The sequence below is a fragment of the Oncorhynchus mykiss genome, chromosome 22 (assembly GCF_013265735.2).
Source record: "Oncorhynchus mykiss isolate Arlee chromosome 22, USDA_OmykA_1.1, whole genome shotgun sequence".
Taxonomy (NCBI): Eukaryota; Metazoa; Chordata; class Actinopteri; order Salmoniformes; family Salmonidae; genus Oncorhynchus; species Oncorhynchus mykiss.
Window position 1 is genome coordinate 27633542 of NC_048586.1, and position 15235 is coordinate 27648776.

The following is a 15235-nucleotide window of genomic DNA, read 5'->3' on the forward strand; positions in this document are numbered from 1 at the left end:
AATTTTCCAAGCTGTTTAAAGACACAGTCAACTTAGTGTATGTTGACTTCTGACCCATTGGAATTGTGATACAGTGAATTATAAGTGAAATAATCTGTCAACAATTGTTGGATAAATGACTTGTGTCATGCACAAAGTAGATGTCCTAACGGACTTGCAAAAACTATAGTTTGTTAACAAGAAATTTGTGGAGTGGTTGAAAAACGAGTTTTAATGACTCCAACCTAAGTGTATGTGAACTTCCGACTTCAACTGTATGTTCTGGCCCCCTGACCATCCGCTCAATAAAAAATTGGCCCTCGGCTAAATCTAGTTGATGATTCCTCCATAATTGATGTTGATGATCCGTTGATGATCTGCCCATAATCGCACTTCTGACAGAAATGGTTTGGCTCTCACGGTGCTTCTTTCAGCATTGCACCTGTACTGCTGCTGTAGCTCAATTCTACTTCGCAAAGTTTGCATTTCATCACCTTCTCATTTAACTTCTCAAAGTACTGCCATACAGATCTTTGCAGCTGCCGCTTCCCTGTCTCACTCTCTTCCATTTTTACAACTTTTAACGACTATCTGTGGCAAATCATCATTTATTTCTTCTAAGCGTTACCGATCCCAAATTCGTTTAAACGTCACACCCCTACACTCTGAATCCCTGAATGGAACTAACTTGCGCACACACGCCTTTCCAAGGACCCAGAGAAATGGAGCTATAACTTAAAGCTCTCAAGTGTCATGTCCCTTCAGATTTCCTCTATATAGGCTCTCTTTCCCATAGACTTTAGTTGGTAACAAGTTGTGCGATCAAATCTATTTTCCCTACTATGGTGATTCTGTTTAACCACTCTCCCTATAGACTTCAGCAGTAACATACGGCGACGCCAAATGATTTAGCCAAAACCATTAGACCTCCCTAGAGTCTATGTTTGATAATGATCCTCATAATGATCTTGAAGGCCATTCTATAGTAATGCAAGACGACTCCAAAGCCATTAGTAGAGATCCATGAATGAGACGGCAGCTGTCTTGCCTTCCAGCTGCTGTGACTAGTGTGTACAGTACAGTAGCCCATTCAAGAAGAGGTGGGAATGAAAATAGCCTGCAGCTGATCTTTGTCTCTTCTTCCCTGCTCTCCTTCTTTGGGGGTTTGGGCCAGGTTACTGTAAAACACTTTGTGACAAATGTTGATTGATCACCTCTCTCTCCCTTCCTTCCTTCCTCCCTTCCTTTCTCTTCCTCCAGGTGCTGCACCCCCTCCAGCAGCGCTTCCTCAACCTGATCAACCAGGAGAACTTTCCTCAGATCTGTCAGGAGGAGAGTGTGAAGCGGGAGATCGTTGCCACCCTGGAGGCTCTATGTGGCATCGCCGAGGCAACGCAGATCGACAACGTGGCGTCTCTCTTCAGCTTCCTCATGGACTTCCTGTCCAGTTGCATCGGCCTGATGGAGGTGTACCGCAACACGCCCGAGACGATCAACCTCATCATTGAGGTGTTCGTGGAGGTCGCCCACAAACAGATCTGCTACCTTGGAGAGGTGAAGATAGCAAAAACACTTAATCGCTTTAATAATAACTACACACTTAGAATTACAAATCCCTACACTTGTATTATGTGTAGAGTAATGTAATCGGATATGGGGCTTCCACTGGAAAGAGTTAACAGCCACCTCTTCTCCCTCTCTGACCCCCAGTCTAAGTCTATGAAGCTGTACGAGGTGTGCCTGACGCTGCTGCAGGTCTACTCTAAGAACAACCTGGGCAGGAAGAGGGCTGATGTGGCTGCTGAGGAGGACCAGTACCAGGACCTGCTGCTCATCATGGAGCTGCTCACCAACCTGCTCTCTAAGGAGTTCATTGACTTCTCAGACACAGGTGTGGACGGTGGGTGTGTGTACATCTCCACCATCCCCAATGACATTAGTCTGCATTTATGTATGATACTTTAAGTTCCTAGTTAGTTTTCAATACTTATCAAATGGTATTGATCACATACACATATTTATCAGATGTTATTGCGGGTGTTCCTAGCTCTTAGGCAGTGCATTAATATATAACAATACACACAAATCTAAAAGTAAAATAATGGAATTAAGAAATATATAAATTAGGACAAGCAATGTTGAAGTGGCATTGACAAAATACAGTATATCCATATGAGATGAGTAAAGCAGTATGTCAACTTTAAAGTGACTAGTGTTCCATTATTAAAGTGGCCATAAGTTCATAGAGCAGCAGCCTATAAGGTGCAGGGCTGAGTAACCAACCGGGTGGTAGCCAGCTAGTGGTGGCTATTTAACAGTCTGATGGCTGATAGCTGTTTTTCAGTCTCTCAGTCCCAGCTTTGATGCACCTGTACTGACCTCGCCTTCTGGATGTTAGCGGGGTAAATAGGCCGTGTCTCAGGTGGTTGTTGTCCTTGATGATCTTTTTGGCCTTCCTGTAGGTGTCCTGGAGGGCAGGCAGTGTGCCTCCGGTGATGCGGTGGGCAGACCGCACCACCCTCTGGAGAGCCCTGCGGTTGTGGGCGGCACAGTTGAAAATACCAGGCGGTGATGCAGCCCAACAGGATGCTCTCAATTGTGCATCTGCAAAAGTTGCTGAGGGTCTTAGTGGCTAAGCCGTAGGCATTGTTGCGTCTTCTTCACCACATTGTCTGTGTGGGTGGACCATTTCAGATTGTCAGTGACGTATACACCGAGGAACTTGAAGCTTTCCACCTTCTCCACTGCGGTCCTGTCGATGTTTATAGGGATGTGCTCACGCTGCTTTTTCCTGAAGTCCACGATCAGCTCCTTTGTTTTGACATTGAGGGAGAGGTTGTTTTCCTGGCACCACTCTGCCTCCCTGTAGGCTGTCTCGTCATTGTTGGTAATCAGGCGTACTACTGTTGTCGTCTGCAAACTTGATGATTTGAGTTGGAGGCGTGTGTGGCCACGCAGTCAAGAGTGAACAGGGAGTACAGAAGGGGGCTGAGCACGCACCCTTGTCGGGCCCGTGTTGAGGATAAGTGAAGTGGAGGTGTTGTTTCCTACATTCACCACCTGGGGGGCAGCCCATCAGGAAGTCCAGGACCCAGTTGCATAGGGTGGATTTCAGGCCCTGAGCTTGATGATGAGCTTGGCGGGTGCTATGGTGTTGAAGGCTGAGCTATAGTCAACTTACAGAATCCTCTGGTTTGTGTGTGTGTTGATGGTGGAACAGATGAGGTTTTCCGGGGGCAGGAGCAGAGTTCGGGAGCGGCAGGTCGGTCGGTGTCAGCTGCAGACGTAGTTCTGTTTGGAGTCAACATTATTCTGCCTCTCATGTCTCAGGACCTACTCAAGGTAAGACCCAGGGCCCATTCTCAATTGTTAAACAATGCTTCTTCCTTCCTCCGAGTAATCACTGATGTACATTGTCACTGTACTACAAAATGTTGTTAAACTGGTTTGTCTGTTTTCAGTTCCCGTCTCTGTGTAACCAGTATTACAAGCTTATCACGTTCATCTGTGAGATCTTCCCTGAGAAGATCCCCCAGTTACCAGAGGAGCTGTTTAAGAGTCTCATGTACTCCCTAGAGCTGGGCATGACATCCATGAGTTCAGAGGTCAGCCAGCTGTGTCTGGAGGCTCTGTCTCCCCTGGCCGAGCAGTGTGCCAAGACCCAGGAGAAAGACACGCCCCTCTTCATCGCCACACGCCACTTCCTCAAGGTGAGACACCCCCTCCTGGGATTTCCTCCTAACTACAAGGTCTACTTCATTCCATTATACTCAAAAAGAGGAAATGTTTTGTAATGGAAAATCTCTCCCTCTCCAGTTGGTGTTTGACATGCTGGTACTGCAGAAACACAACACAGAGATCACAGTGGCAGCGGGAGAAGCTCTCTATACACTAGTGTGCCTGCATCAAGTGAGTATCCTTTGTTTTTAAACTTCCTGCACACATCTATCTCATTCTTTTTATTGGCTCTGGTGATCTGGACGTTGTACCTCCTGTCGGCCTCATATGATTATGTAATTTCCTATTCTCTCTCCAGGCGGAGTACCAGGAGCTGGTGGAGTCTCTGCTCGCCACCCAGCGAGACGCCGTCATCTACCAGAGACTGGCCGACGCCTTCAACAAGCTGACAGCCAGCAGCACGCCGCCCAGCATGGACCGCAAGCAGAAGGTGGCCTTCCTCAAGAGTCTGGAGGAGTTTGTGTCCAATGTAGGGGGGCTACTTTGTGTCAAATAACTATTAGCTCCCCTCCTTCCTAGCCCCTCTATATCCAACCCGCTCACAGATCTACCTACCTACCTTGACCACATCTGACCAAGCCAAACCATTGAGAAGACAGACAGACAGACTGAGCTGATGAGCTGCACTGTTAGACTGTGTGGAAAAAAATAGGTGAGGTTGAGACACTGACGGGAGCTGTGGTGTGGACTGGACTAGGGTGTGGTTTGGGCAGGTTCACACCCGCTCCTCCCCCTAACCTCTCTTTTTTCCTCAAAGGCCCCCAGCACAAACGTACAGTGGCTTCGGGGATTACGATTTGGTGGTGGGGGGGGTCAGAGAGGGATGGACTTGCCCGCTGTACCCCTCTGTCCCATCATCCAATCATTGTTTACGTTTGCCAGTGGGAGGGTTGGGATGAACACAGGAGGAGGGGCCAATCTGTTCTGAGAACGCTATGCCCCTCCCTTTCTCCCCATGCCCATACCCTCTCTCCCCTCCCAGAGTGCCTTGGTTTTCTTGTTTGTGTCGTGTGTCGTCTCCAGTGTGTCTGTGTGGCCAAGCTGAGAGGTGTCTTACAGCAACAACTGTGCCTGTCACACACACCAAAAACACAGTGGAAGCACACACACACACATCTCCATGACCATGAGAGGCTAGATCCCACCACCTTCAGGTTGCTGAACCTGTTAACTGGAGGGCCGATGACAAAAAAACGATTCACTTCGTCCTCATCAAGTGTGTATATATGTTTTCCAAAAAAAGTGGGGGAAATTTTAAAACAATGACTGAAAGGTTTTTATAAGATGGCAGAGGAGCTGAATTTTTATGGTTATGATCACTTGAAGAAAAAGGGGGCAAGTTTGAAAACTTTGGATTTTGATTTCTTTATTGTTCTAGATTGTAATTTTATTCTATGCCACCCTTTTGTCTCAGTCCTGACTGCCCACAGCCGATATCCAGAAAATTGGAGGCCTTAGGAAGTTTGGGCCCCTGACGTTTAGCAATCTTCTCTCTAGTTATATTTTTCTATGTCACAGCCACTATCTCCATTTCAAAACACACTGAATGGAAGCAATAACAAACCAAAAAAGGAACAGAGCCACTTGTTGTAACCATGGCATTTGAGGTGGACTCATTGCCCTTCCTCTGTTTAAACCACTACCCTGGTTATTTTGGAATGCCTGACTGAATTGTATTGAAATGTAAAAGTGTACATAAACTTATTATATAAAATATGGAGCTGTTTTTCTTCTTCTGTATAAAAACAAATGTATATCTCAATGTCCTGTTCTACAGAATATGCAAACAAGTTCCACATCCAGTTTTGATCATTCTTGTAAACATAAAACCCAAAAGTGCTTTCAATATCTCTGAAATAAAAATAGTTGAAATTTAGAAATGATTTTCAGAAAATGACATTTACTGAAGTAAATGTGGTGTGCTTGCTAGTGTTGAAGTGTTTATGGTTGTGAAATGGTAGGAATGAAGCTTGCATTCTGCCATTGAAATGAATGGGGAAACAACACGCGTTCTAGTTTGAAGTAGGAATGGTAAAACACCTGTGAAGCCATTAAGTTGAGTCAGTCTGCACATGTGAACATTGGTGGTCTTTGTAGCTGAAATGCTTCAGAACAGTCAATGGTGAATACAAATGTAGCCTTTGAAGTCTGGAGCTTCTATGCTAATTTGAAAGTTATAGTTCAATAATGGGATCAAATCTTTTGACAAGCAATGCAAGTTGTTAGTTTTATACATGTCAAAGTTGGTTTGGAGTTTGTACCTTAACAGTTCAACACAAGTGGTGAATCCAAATACTTATGTAGCTTTATACCAAAAAAATGTAAGCTGTATACAAGCACACCATTCCAGACCAGTCTGCATGTTTTATAGTTTAAATTGCATTTCCATCTTCCAACAGACTAGTGATGACCAGAGTTTTCCCCATTAAAGTATATGGCCCCTGAAATGCATTGGGATTTCTAATATGGTTATAATGTGAAACGTATAAGTAGTATCCCAAAAAAATGTTTTACAAGCACACTGACAATCATCAGTACCAGTGCCCGTCTGCACGTGTTAAAGGTGTAGTTCACGATTTTAAAACGATGTTAGATGGTTCCTCACCCTGAAAGTAGTCTATGGGCCAGGAGAAACCATAATCCATTGTTCAGTTTTCTTTAAACAGCCACTACAAACTTCAGCTAACTTTAGCCACCACAACACAAGCTAGTGTTTTTTTAAAAGTCTCCAAATCACCTTAAGTAACATCAAACCAAATACGAGTTTGTTTGAATGGATTTTCAGTGATTTGAACATTATCACTTCCATTGATTGTTAGCAGGTGGTGGCTAATGTTAGCTTTAGTTTGTAGTGGCTGTTTAAAGATAACTGAACCATGGATTACAGTTTCTCAGGGGGAGGGACCATCTAACATCAAGTTGTAAAATAGAGAACTACTCATTTAAAGTGAAAGTTAGTTATTGTTACATGGAAAAAAATCAGACCTCCCTGAAATTAAAACGTATGGCCCTCCGTTCAGCAAAATATATTTAACCTAATCCTCCCTGAACTCTTAAGTGACCTTCCCCTATATATTAAACAATTATTAAGTGGATAGAGAACATGCCTACCATTTATCCTCACTTCTTGGACAGACCAGAGCCTTATGAAGTTTTAGAAACTCTTCATCCAGTAAACATTACATGGCAACGCAGGAATTTTGATAGCGCTGTGGGCCAGAAGGTTGTTGGTTCACAGACCACAATGGACAGACGAGTAATGGGGGAAAAATGCTTAACATTTCATGCAATTCTAGTCATTTTACACTTTAATACCACACAAATTACAGGCTAAGAATCAACATGGATATGCCTGTGTTCATCTTATCTCCAAGACCAAATCAGTGTGTCTTGTTTGCAACGAAACTGTCCCTGTTTGCAAATAATTAATTCTAACATGGAACCCAAACCGGCTGCGCCATCGTGCATACATTTATTTTGTCCCCCTACACCAAACACGATCACGACACGTAGGTTAAAATATCAAAACAAACTCTGAACCAATTACATTAATTTGGGGATAGGTCGAAAAGCATTAAACATGTATGGCAATTTAGCTAGCTTGCTGTTGCTAGCTAATTTGTCCTGGGATATAAACATTGAGTTGTTATTTTACCTGAAATGCACAAGGTCCTCTGCTCCGACAATTAATCCACACATAAAACGGTCAACCGAATCGTTTCTAGTCATCTATCCTCCTTCAAGGCTTTTTCATCTTTGAACTTACAGTGGGGCAAAAAAGTATTTAGTCAGCCACCAATTGTGCAAGTTCTCCCACTTAAAAAGGTGAGAGAGGCCTGTAATTTTCATCATAGGTACACTTCAACTATGAAAGACAAAATGAGAAAAAAAAGCCAGAAAAACACATTGTAGGATTTTTAATGACTTAATGAAATTATGGTGGAAAATAAGTATTATTTCGTCTTGGTGACGTCATTCGGAAACAGAACTTTCACCGCTATGTGGATGACACACAGCTGTACATTTTGATTAAACATGGTGAATCCTTAAAATTGCCTGTACTAGAAGCCTGTGTTTCAGACATAAGGAAGTGGATGGTGGCAAATGTTTTACTTTTAAACTCGGACAAAACAGAGATGCTAGTTCTAGGTTCCAAGAAACAAAGTGATCTGCTGTTGGATCTGACAATTAATCTTGATGGTACAGTCGTCTCAAATAAAACTGTGAAGAACCTCTGCGTTACTCTGGACCCTGGTCTTCATCGACCTGGCCAAGGCTTTCGACTCTGTCAATCACCGCGTTCTTATCGGCAGACTCAATAGCCTTGGTTTCTCAAATGACTGCCTAGCCTGGTTCGCCAACTACTTCTCAGGCAGAGTTCAGTGTGTCAAATCAGAGGGACTGTTGTCCGGACCTCTGGCAGTCTCTATGGGGGTGCCACAGGGTTCAATTCTCGGGCCGACTCTTTTCTCTGTTTATATTAATGATGTCGCTCTTACTGCTGGTGATTCTCTGATCCAGCTCTACGCAGACAACACGATTCTGCATACATCTTGCCTTTCTTTGGACACCGTGTTAACAAACCTCCAAACGAGCTTCAATGCCATACAACTCCCCTCTCGTGGCCTCCAACTGCTTATAAATGCAAGTAAAACTAAATGCATGCTCTTCAACCAATTGTTGCTGGCACCTGCCCGCTCGACTAGCATTACTACTCTGGACGGCTCTGACTTAGAATATGTGGACAACTACAAATACCTAGGTGTCTGGTTAGACTGTAAAATCTCCTTCCAGACTCACATTAAACAACTCCAATCCAAAATTAAATCTAGAATTGGCTTCCTATTTCGCAACAAAGCCTCCTTTACTCATGCTGCCAAACATACCCTTGTAAAACTGACTGTCCTACCGATCCTTGACTACGGCGATGTCATTTACAAAATAGCCTCCAACACTCTACTCAGCAAACTGGATGTAGTCTATCACACTGCCACCCGTTTTGTCACCAAAACCCCATATACCACCCACCACTGCTACCTGTATGCTCTCGTTGGTTGGCCCTCACTACATATTCGTCGCCAAATCCACTGGCCCCAGGTCATCTATAAGTCTTTGCTAGGTAAAGCCCCGGTTCTCTGCTGCCATTGACTGGAACGAATTGCAAAAATCACTGAAGCTGGAGTCTTATATCTCCCTCTGTAACTTTAAGCATCAGCTGTCAGAGCACCTTACCGATCACTGTACCTGTACAAAGCCAATCTGTAAATAGCACACCCAACTACCTCCTCCCCATATTGTTATTTATCCTCTTGCTCTTTTGCAACCCAGTATCTTCACTTGCACATCATCATCTGTACATCTACCACTCCAGTGTTAATGCTAAATTGTCAATATTTTGCCTCTATGGCCTATTTATTGCCTTAACTCCCTACTCTTTCTACATTTGCACACACTGTACATAGATTTTTCTGTGTCATTGACTGTATGTCAAAAATCAGTTAACCACCTAACTGAGGAACTCAATTTAACCTTGCGCAATATCCTAGATGCAGTTGCCCCCCTAAAAACTAAAAACATTTCTCATAAGAAACTAGCTCCCTGGTACACAGAAAATACCTGAGCACTGAAGCAAGCTCCCAGAAAATTGGAAAGGAAATGGCGCCACACCAAACTGGAAGTCTTCCGACTAGCTTGGAAAGACAGTACCGTGCAGTACCGAAGAGCCCTTACTGCTGCTCGATCATCCTATTTTTCTAACTTAATTGAGGAAAATAAGAACAATCCGAAATTCCTTTTTGATACTGTCGCAAAGCTAACTAAAAAGCAGCATTCCCCAAGAGAGGATGGCTTTCACTTTAGCAGTGATAAATTCATGAACTTCTTTGAGGAAAAGATCAAGATTATTAGAGAGCAAATTACGGACTCCTCTTTAAATCTGCGTATTCCTTCAAAGCTCAGTTGTCCTGAGTCTGCACAACTCTGCCAGGACCTAGGATCAAGAGAGACGCTCAAGTGTTTTAGTACTATATCTCTTGACACAATGATGAAAATAATCATGGCCTCTAAACCTTCAAGCTGCATACTGGACCCTATTCCAACTAAACTACTGAAAGAGCTGCTTCCTGTCCTTGGCCCTCCTATGTTGAACATAATAAACGGCTCTCTATCCACCGGATGTGTACCAAACTCACTAAAAGTGGCAGTAATAAAGCCTCTCTTGAAAAAGCCAAACCTTGACCCAGAAAATATAAAAAACTATCGGCCTATATCGAATCTTCCATTCCTCTCAAAAATTTTAGAAAAGGCTGTTGCGCAGCAACTCACTGCCTTCCTGAAGACAAACAATGTATACGAAATGCTTTAGTCTGGTTTTAGACCCCATCATAGCACTGAGACTGCACTTGTGAAGGTGGTAAATGACCTTTTAATGGCATCAGACCGAGGCTCTGCATCTGTCCTCGTGCTCCTAGATCTTAGTGCTGCTTTTGATACCATCGATCACCACATTCTTTTGGAGAGATTGGAAACCCAAATTGGTCTACACGGACAAGTTCTGGCCTGGTTTAGATCTTATCTGTCGGAAAGATATCAGTTTGTCTCTGTGAATGGTTTGTCCTCTGACAAATAAACTGTAAATTTCGGTGTTCCTCAAGGTTTCGTTTTAGGACCACTATTGTTTTGACTATATATTTTACCTCTTGGGGATGTCATTCGAAAACATAATGTTAACTTTCACTGCTATGCGGATGACACACAGCTGTACATTTCAATGAAACATGGTGAAGCCCCAAAATTGCCCTCTCTAGAAGCATGTGTTTCAGACATAAGGAAGTGGATGGCTGCAAACTTTCTACTTTTAAACTCGGACAAAACAGAGATGCTTGTTCTAGGTCCCAAGAAACAAAGAGATCTTCTGTTGAATCTGACAATTAATCTTAATGGTTGTACAGTCGTCTCAAATAAAACTGTGAAGGACCTCGGCGTTACTCTGGACCCTGATCTCTCTTTTGAAGAACATATCAAGACCATTTCAAGGACAGCTTTTTTCCATCTACGTAACATTGCAAAAATCAGATACTTTCTGTCCAAAAATGATGCAGAAAAATAAATCCATGCTTTTGTCACTTCTAGGTTAGACTACTGCAATGCTCTACTTTCCGGCTACCCGGATAAAGCACTAAATAAACTTCAGTTAGTGCTAAATACGGCTGCTAGAATCCTGACTAGAACCAAGAAATTTGATCATATTACTCCAGTGCTAGCCTCCCTACACTGGCTTCCTGTCAAAGCAAGGGCTGATTTCAAGGTTTTACTGCTAACCTATAAAGCATTACATGGGCTTGCTCCTACCTATCTCTCTGATTTGGTCCTGCCGTACATACCTACACGTACGCTACGGTCACAAGACGCAGGCCTCCTGGAATTGTCCCTAGAAGTTCTAAGCAAACAGCTGGAGGCAGGGCTTTCTCCTATAGTGCTCCATTTTTATGGAACGGTCTGCCTACCCATGTCAGAGACGCAAACTCGGTCTCAACCTTTAAGTCTTTACTGAAGACTCATCTCTTCAGTGGGTCATGTGATTGAGTGTAGTCTGGCCCAGGAGTGGGAAGGTGAATGGAAAGGCTCTGGAGCAACGGACCGCCCTTGCTATCTCCGCCTGGCCGGTTCCCCTCTTTCCACTGGGATTCTCTGCCTCTAACCCTATTACAGGGGCTGAGTCACTGGCTTACTGGGGCTCTCTCATACCGTCCCTGGGAGGGGTGCTTCACCTGAGTGGGTTGAGTCACTGATGTGATCGTCTTGTCTGGGTTGGTGCCCCCCCCCCCCCCCCCCCCCTTGGGTTGTGCCGTGGCGGAAATCTTTGTGGGCTATACTCAGCCTTGTCTCAGGATGGTAAGTTGGTGGTTGAAGATATCCTTCTAATGGTGTGGGGGCTTTAGCAAAGTGGGTGGGGTTATATCCTTCCTGTTTGGCCCTGGGTGTCCTCGGATGGGGCCACAGTGTCTCCTGACCCCTCCTGTCCCCTCCTGTCTCAGCCTTCAGTATTTATGCTGCAGTAGTTTATGTGTCGGGGGGCTAGGGTCAGTTTGTTATATCTGGAGTACTTCTCCTGTCCTATTCGGTGTCCTGTGTGAATTTAAGTGTGCTCTCTCTGATTCTCTCTTTCTCTCTTTCTTTCTCTCTCTCAGAGGACCTGAGCCCTAGGACCATGCTTCAGGACTACCTGACATGATGACTCCTTGCATTCCTTGCTGTCCCCAGTCCACACTGTTTTGCTTTATCTTGGCCAGGTAGCAAATGTAAATGAGAACTTGTTCTCAACTGGCCTACCTGGTTAAATAAAGGTGAAATAAATAAAATAGGAGGGGTGCGTCACTTGAGTGGGTTGAGTCAGACGTGATCTTCCTGTCTGGTTTTGTGCCCCCTTGGTGGAGGGGATCTTGTGTGGTGGAGGGGATCTTTTGTGGGCTATTCTCAGCCTTGTCTCAGGGTAGTAAGTTGATGGTCTGTTGATATCCCTCTAGTGTTGTTGGGGCTGTGCTTTGGCAAAATAGGTCAGTCTGTTATATCTGGTGTATTTCTCCTGTGTTATCTGTTGTCCTGTGTGAATTTAAGAATGTTCCCTCTAATTCTCTCTCTCTTCCTCTCTACCCCCCTCCCCCAGAGGACCTGAGCCCTAGGACCATGCCTCAGGACTACCTGGCCTGATGACTCCTTGCTGTCCCCTGTCCACCTGGTTGTGCTGCTGCTCCAGTTTCAAATGTTCTGCCTGCGGCTATGGAACCCTGACCTGTTCACCGGACGTGCTACCTTGTCCCGGACCTGCTGTTTTCGACCCTCGCTCGCTCTCTCTCTCTCTCTCTCTCTATCACACTTGCTGTCTCAACCTCTGAATGCTAGGCTATGAAAAGCCAACTGACATTTACTCCTGAGTTACTGACCTGTTGCACCCTCTACAACCCTGCTGGTCATCTATGAACGTTTGAACATCTTGAAGAACAATCTGGCCTTAATGCATGTACTCTTATAATCTCTACCTGGCATAGCCAGAAGAGGACTGGTCGCCCCTCAGAGCCTGGTTCCTCTCTAGGCTTCTTCCTAGGTTCCTGCTTTTGTAGAGAGTTTTTCCTAGCCACCGTGCTTCATTGCTTGTGGTTTGGGGTTTTAGGCTGGGTTTCTGTATAGCACTTTGTGACATCTGCTGATGTAAAAGGGGCTTTATAAATACATTTGATTGATTGATATTGTTGATAATTTTAACTTGTCTTAAAGCTTTTACGATAGGCCTAGTAGGAGGATAGGTTATTGGTCATTTAGTTTTAAACCTCGCATGGAGGGTCAAGGTTTTTCCGCCCCGCACGGAACATTTATTTCCTAATAAGCTAAAACTTTATTAAAGTTGTCATTCAATGTTTCTATAGGCTATTAATGTCATTTGTTCTAGCTTATTATTAGTTCCCTGGCTACCTTATGTTTTTAGGCTATTCAAACAATGTTTGAGAGGGATTCTTTATTCATTGTTTTATCAGGAGAAAACCATGCATAAAACGATGAACGTGGATAGCCCAAAGTCATACAAAGCCTATCAAATGGCGAGAGAAGGGAATATAGCTTGTTTTTTTTATAACCACTAGACACAATATAGTTAGGAATAGGTTTAGGCTATGAGGCCCATGCATCCGCTCTCGACTACATTCTTCTCTTGCGTTCTGTATATAACATATTGAAATAAGCTATCGGGAATAGGAAAATTACTCGAGTGCTGCCCTGCTGTGCACTGCTGACTCTGTTTTTTACTGTGCTGCGCCAGTAAAGATCAAATAGGCTAAACCATCATCTATCACATCACTATGTCGTCACCATCGACAATGGCTGTCAATCATCGTCGATAGACGATACTATCGTAATATCGCCAACCCTACTGGTAAGGCATTCCGGATTATAGAACGAGCCTCACCAAGGTCGCCTAGACTGTCAAGTACCTGGCCAAGGGCAAGGTGCTGCTCTGCACTGGTGAACCTCACATAGCTGTGCACTTTGGCTTGTGTCCTTCTCCACACCTGAAACATTACACATTGTATTCCTACATATTAATGGTTCTCTGCAGCTTTTTGATCTAATCCCTCCTGCTCCACCGCTCTCCCTCATCAGGAACCATTATGGTTCAGACACACTTATGGGTCTGAATATATGCAGCTTCCTCCCTAACCACAAGCTGGCTGATACTGCAACCCTTTGTTTAGAAGTGTCCTTACTGTCTGGTGATGTGACATTCATCCATCCCACAGAACGGACTGATGTCTGTCGCAAGGAAGGCCAACATGTTGGGCAATGTCCATTGCCTGTCAGACTTCCAACGTTTCATTTTGGGGACCATGATAACAAAGACTCGGGGGATGGTTTTTAATGATTTCTTGTCCCTTATGACAGAATTCTGAAGTGAATAATGGTATTCATGTATGCTTGACCTCAGTGTAAATAATATTTAATATACACACACAGAAAATACAAACTTATGAGAGCCTGGAAACATGCTTAGATGATCATGAAATATAATTCCATTCACCAGCAGGTGGCAGTGTGTGTCGAGAGTTATACTACTGTTCAAAAGCTGCTGCTGCTAGGTACACGGTGTTGTGTTGTACAGCCAACCATACATTTTCATACAGCTTTCCATGGATGTTTTATATGTTCTTGTCGTTGGAGCTGAGCTCGTCAGCTTTTGTCTGTTCTCTCTCCAGGCTCTGGTTGCTGCTCTGCGCATCCCTATCCTTCTCCAGCAGGGGAACACAGGTGCACCCCACGGCCACAGATACGTAGCTCTCTGTGTATGAGTGGCGCCCCCCAACGCAGGAACCTGTGCGTCGCAGGATGACGGAGGGCATGTACACGGGGGTGCTGCGGTACTGGTCGCTCTCCTGACCAAACGGTCCTATCAGACAGCCTTTACACAAGCAATATGCCTCGGGTATGAACCTGGGATACCTGGCGGGGTCGTGGGAGATCCTGTTGAAGGGGAACCATATATAATTATATTGACCCATTCATAATTACTGTGGCCCACGACATTTAGACCCAGGTATTCCTTCCTACCTGTATGCCCAGGGAGACAGGCTGAGAAGGTTGACGGGAATCCGAGACTTCCTGTCGGGGACAGGGCGTCCGCCTGATGGGCAGGTGAGATTCTTCCGCTCCAATGGTGCAAGCTGCAGAGTGTGGTGGAACGCACTCAGGACGCCCACCGAAAGCCGCCCAAACATCTGCTCGAGGATTTCTTCCGGTAAGTCCAAACACTTTCGGCCCCGGGTGGACTTCTTGGACACCTTGGCTACCGATGCCACATCGCATAACAGCACCAGAAGCAAACACACGAAAGATACTCGACCAAACATCGTTGCGCACTTCTGTTGGACACGAAATTGTAAACTTTTACTGCAAAGAGAGAATTTTTTTAATTTTCGGGCTATACAGCATTGGTTTAGAACCCCTTATATAGTTTTTGACGTCTGCGAAAACT

General features: G+C 44.5%; 2 protein-coding genes across 4 annotated transcripts in view; one reads left to right on the plus strand and one right to left on the minus strand.

Moving 5' to 3' along the window:
• Positions 1–5593, plus strand: part of LOC110501679 (exportin-4) — a 56708-nt gene extending 51115 nt beyond the window's left edge. Inside the window, exons 17-22 of one of the 3 annotated variants that reach the window (XM_021579408.2) lie at positions 1240–1533; positions 1690–1879; positions 3200–3321; positions 3441–3689; positions 3796–3888; positions 4016–5593. In XM_021579408.2, coding sequence (XP_021435083.1) covers positions 1240–1533; positions 1690–1879; positions 3200–3321; positions 3441–3689; positions 3796–3888; positions 4016–4213 — 1146 coding nt within the window. In that variant the 3' untranslated portion in view covers positions 4214–5593. Of the gene's footprint in view, positions 1–1239; positions 1534–1689; positions 1880–3187; positions 3322–3440; positions 3690–3795; positions 3889–4015 lie in introns of all 3 variants that reach the window. The other 2 variants (XM_021579407.2, XM_021579409.2) reach the window with 2 other exon arrangements.
• An 8595-nt stretch (positions 5594–14188) lies between these two features.
• Positions 14189–15167, minus strand: il17d (interleukin 17d). Its single transcript, NM_001124399.1, is given in 2 exon segments — positions 14189–14724; positions 14812–15167. Coding segments are annotated over 2 exon segments (621 nt in total). The 5' UTR covers positions 15111–15167; the 3' UTR covers positions 14189–14402.
• Positions 15168–15235: the final 68 nt, after the last annotated feature.